Genomic DNA, 4,665 nt, shown 5'->3' on the forward strand with positions numbered 1-4,665 from the left:
CGAACCTCAGACTGTGACTTGATTAAAATGGGGAGCTACCGAGTCTTTGGTTCCACAATGAGATCATTTGGTCGGAGAGCTAGTTTGTCTGTAGTATGACTTTAAAATATTTTTGTTTTGCTACGTAAAATAATACATATCAAGCATAAATTATATATTATTAAAGGATAATTGCATAATCTTAATTTGTAACTATATATATTTTTTAATCATATAATAGGTGGCAGTAATCAAAGTTTGGTTGCTATAATTGCTAATATTAATAAATACTGAAAGTTTATCTAATTGTTAACTTCAAGATTTATAAAAATTAATGTATTTTATTTTGTTTTAAACAAATCTCTCCGTTGTAAATTAATGTATTAACGAGAGCTTCTTTGATTTAGATTTACAAACATCAATTGTAGCTTCTTATTTATTCTGAGAAAATCATGTTGTTTCATATTGCCAATTCTTCGAACGAAGACTTGAACTCCAGTTTCTGTCCCTCGTTCCTGAGTTTCCAATGAGGGCATGGAGTAGTAACAAGACCGAGTCCTCTATGATTTGTCCAATGTCTTGAATACAGCCTCCAATAATCCTAACAAGAATAATTTTCTCTCTACATTTTCGGGGGATTAAATGGTCAACTGCACATTTTGCCCAACTTGCTCGGTGGATCGACATCGATGGAGGCGTGGGGACATGTACTATCACAAGGGCCTGACTGATCTGTACTTAAATAATTTGTACATGACAAAACACACCTGATTTCTTCGCTTACCTTTGTTGACTTAATCTAATGGGTCCATTAATCCATGCCCCATGGGACCGGTGCAAGAGGCAAAATTGGAATTACAATATGCAAATGAGGGTATAATTGGGCTTTGCCTTTTAATTTCATGGTAAAAAAATATTATGGTCTCGATTTGTACTCAATTTTTTTATTTATTTGATTTGATTAAAAACAAATAATGATGATTTATAAGTTTTTTTTTAACTAATTAAGAAGAAAAGGTCTCCTAATGTAAATTAGGCCAACTCTAAATTGGTTATGACTCAGACCTAGAAATCATCTACTTATGACCAGAGATAAACACGAGATGATATTTTAATCCCATGAATGCTTCATCATGAGTGGGACCATTAGATTATCCTACACACTAAAGGTATGATTCACCTCCTTTACCGCTCATAGGTTGTTTTTTTTTCTTTATTTTTTTTATTTAATTTAATCATATATTCAATTTTTTATTGATTTTTTTAATTTTAATTTTATATATTTAATTAATCTTAAATTGATCTTTATATTTTTTTCATCTTGTTTTTAATAAGATTATCATAATATTAAACAAGCATCTTAATTTTTTTTATTTGTACTTAATTTTACGATTATTTATTTTTGTTATTGTATAATTAAGTAAAAAATAAATTTTTAAAAATTATAATTATTAAACTTAATATATTTCATGACACAAAAAGTAGGTTTGACGTGTTAAACTGTAAAATTCAAGTCAATATAATATGTCGTCATCGTTTTAATATTAAAAAAATTGTTATTTTAAAATTTTCTAAAGTTAAATCATATTTTTTTACTAATTTTTTAAATTATTTTTAAATCTATCAAATTAATTGATTTAGTCTAAATAACTTAGATAGGTAGATAGATTTTAAAATTAATTTACTGAATGAATTTAATAAAAATTACGAATAATTATTAAAAGTCTAAAAGAAAAATACATTTTTTTTTATCATCCCTCTACGTAGCGAAGGCGAATAAACTTGTTTATGCTAATTTCGCTTACCGTAGTCAGACTCGAGGGAATCTTTTGGTCAATGCGAAATATTAAACTCTTTTTTGACCATTTCTCTCGGGTTCAGTCACAGCTAGGCCCCACCCATTTTTGTCCAAAATTCGTAACCGCCAATGGCATATTACCAGCTGGAAATCACATAAAAACAGAGCCACCTCCGACGTAAGCGCGTGTGCTCTCTTTCCATGGTCTAAATTATTAGTATATTGTTTCATGGATTGAGAAAAACAAAAGGAAAAACATCATGATGACATATAATAGCTTTACATTCTTAAATTTCTTTTCAAGAATTAGGTTTCTTGTATCTTAATCATGCTTGAGGAACAGGTGCAGAGCCTGTTTTATCTCTTGATTTTTTTTTGTTGTATTTTAAAATTTGGATAAATAATTTTATATTTCATTGTTTAATTTAAGAGAATTTTAAGTAATTTCACTCGCATGCTGATTAAATTTTATTTCAAGAAATATAGGAAGAAATGGTTTTTAAAATGAAAAACTACTTATTTTTCAAGACAAAATAGCCTTAAAATCTTTTTCTACTATGTTTTTACCTTGATATTTAGAAATATTTTGATTTTTTATCATTACTAATTAAGATTCTCGAACATAGTTTTCAGATCAAGTCCGATCCAAGGTTCAGGTCATTGATTTTGATTGGGTCACCGGGTCGCATAAATCGATTCTTTAAAAAAAAAATTAAAACAACGTCGTTTTAGTAAAAAAAAAAAGTCAACGAGTCTTATCGAGTCAACCACCAGGATAGCAGAGTTTTTTCTTTACTTATTTTTTTTCAACCCGGCCCGACTCCAGTCCTGGGTCGACTCACCAAACCGGGCCGAGTTTCAAAATTATTTTCTTGATGTTATATCAACTAATATAGATATTATAATTCTTTTAATTGAAGGGAATTAATATATTTTTTAAAATATTTTAATTATTTTATTTTATAACACTATGATTAAAGAAAGATGCAATGTAACAAAATCAAAACCAAATTTCATATAGTATTTGGTTTTCATTAAATTAAATTTTGTTGATGAAGATTGATAATTTTATCAAACTAGTGGTTAGGAATTAGGATCCCTTTGATGTTGAATGTTTAAGACCTAACAAGCTATTTATTTGTGGTCAAAACCCTAACTAATCACCCATTTCAAAGATCAACACTCTTTAGTGTCGTTAACTGAAGCGTGAGACTCCCTCCAAGCTTAGGAAACTTCAAAGTGAGTCCCCACCGAGACATTTCTTACCAAACCAAAGGAAGCAACAAAGTCTCCCCCACATCTCTACTTCCCTTCACTTCAAGAGACTTTCCTTTTCTTCTTCTTCTCCATCTCCCTCTCTCCCCCTCCCTCTCTCCATTCCAGCTAGAAGAGGGCAATTGGGAAGGAAGAAAAACACCCACGAAGGCAAATATGGAAACCTCACCAAGGCATCATCAAGATAACCAGAACCCACAATCTTTCCTTCCCTCACCAAATAGCCACAGCAGCAGCAGCAGCAACAGTAGCTCCACCACGACGACGACAAATAATGTTGCACTCAACAACAATATTAACTACCCACCACCACTTCCGTCACCCAAACCCATTTCCAGATCCGAATCCACTAACCCATACCCGACAACTTTTGTACAAGCTGACACGTCTTCCTTCAAACAAGTAGTCCAGATGTTGACTGGATCGCCCAAACCCGCCTCCACCACCACCTCCATCTCCACCACCCCAACCATCTCACAACCCGACCCTTCTCCTAGAAACCACAATATCCCTCCAATTAAATCCATACCAAAAAAGAACCAATCTTCCGGGTTCAAACTTTATGAACGTAGAAACTCAATGAAGAACCTCAAGATCAACCCTTTAAATCCGGTATTTGCCAGACCCAGTCCAGGTTTTTCTCCAAGAAAGCCAGAGATTCTGTCCCCAAGCATTCTCGATTTCCCTTCTCTTATTTTAAGCCCGGTGACTCCTTTAATACCCGACCCGTTTGACCGTTCCGGATCAGTGAAGTATACTAATTGTTTTAGTCCCATGAACAACAACAACAACAACAACAACAACAACAACAACAACAACAACAACAACAACAACAACTTCGTTAATGCTAATGTGATGGATACTGATGCAGAGGAGAAAGCGATAAAAGAGAGAGGATTTTACTTGCATCCATCACCCGGATCCACACCAAGAGAGACTGAGCCCCGATTGTTACCTCTATTTCCTGTTACTTCGCCAAGAGTTTCAGGTTCTGCTAGTCCTTCATCTTGAATAAAAAATAATCGTAATAAATGTCATTTTTAATCTTTTTTTTCGTGTAAGATTTTTATATATAATTATATATATTATTGGTGGCATTGATGGTATTAAGGTGGGTGCTGATTATGAGTAAGCAAAAAAAAAAATTCTTATGTTGAATATTTGAAGAGAATGAGTGGATCTTTGCTTCAATTGTATATCTTGATGTTTGTTCAATTTCTGTTCTCAACTAGGCCCCTTTTTTTATGGGATTGAAGTGTTTGGTTGATGGGAAAGTTGAAAAAGAAAAGAGGAAAGAAAGAGTCAAAATTTGACTCTTGTAACGTTTAAGTTTGCAATAAAGTGGTGGTAGTAGTAAATTTTGATTCAAAGCAATCCATTAATTAGAAATAATACTATTATAGTTGGACTTTACTCAAATTTGGCCTAGGTTAAACTTTTTGGATCTTCTAGTTCGTTACTTTACATGTATCTAGAGAATTTAATAGCCATTTGGTAGTTATCTCACTTTATTTAGTTGTCAAGCAATTTTTAATAAAATTCTGAGTAAATGCAGGATCACTATAATTTTGAATTTTGAATAGGACAAATCACTGACTGTCCATTTCTCCATT

At 32.4% G+C, this 4,665-nt stretch overlaps 1 protein-coding gene across 1 annotated transcript; it reads left to right on the forward strand.

Moving 5' to 3' along the window:
- The first annotated feature begins 2,975 nt into the window (after positions 1–2,975).
- Positions 2,976–4,248, forward strand: LOC133702629 (VQ motif-containing protein 4-like). Its single transcript, XM_062126934.1, has one exon. The coding sequence runs from the start codon at positions 3,209–3,211 to the stop codon at positions 4,061–4,063; it is 855 nt and encodes a 284-aa protein (XP_061982918.1). The 5' UTR covers positions 2,976–3,208; the 3' UTR covers positions 4,064–4,248.
- The last annotated feature ends 417 nt before the right edge of the window (positions 4,249–4,665 follow it).

Source organism: Populus nigra, chromosome 9, assembly GCF_951802175.1.
Source record: "Populus nigra chromosome 9, ddPopNigr1.1, whole genome shotgun sequence".
Taxonomy (NCBI): domain Eukaryota; kingdom Viridiplantae; phylum Streptophyta; class Magnoliopsida; order Malpighiales; family Salicaceae; genus Populus; species Populus nigra.

Coding starts and splice junctions, on each gene's coding strand:
- LOC133702629 (XM_062126934.1), top strand. CDS start 3,209: ATGGAAACCTCACCAAGGCATCATCAAGATAACCAGAACCCACAATCT.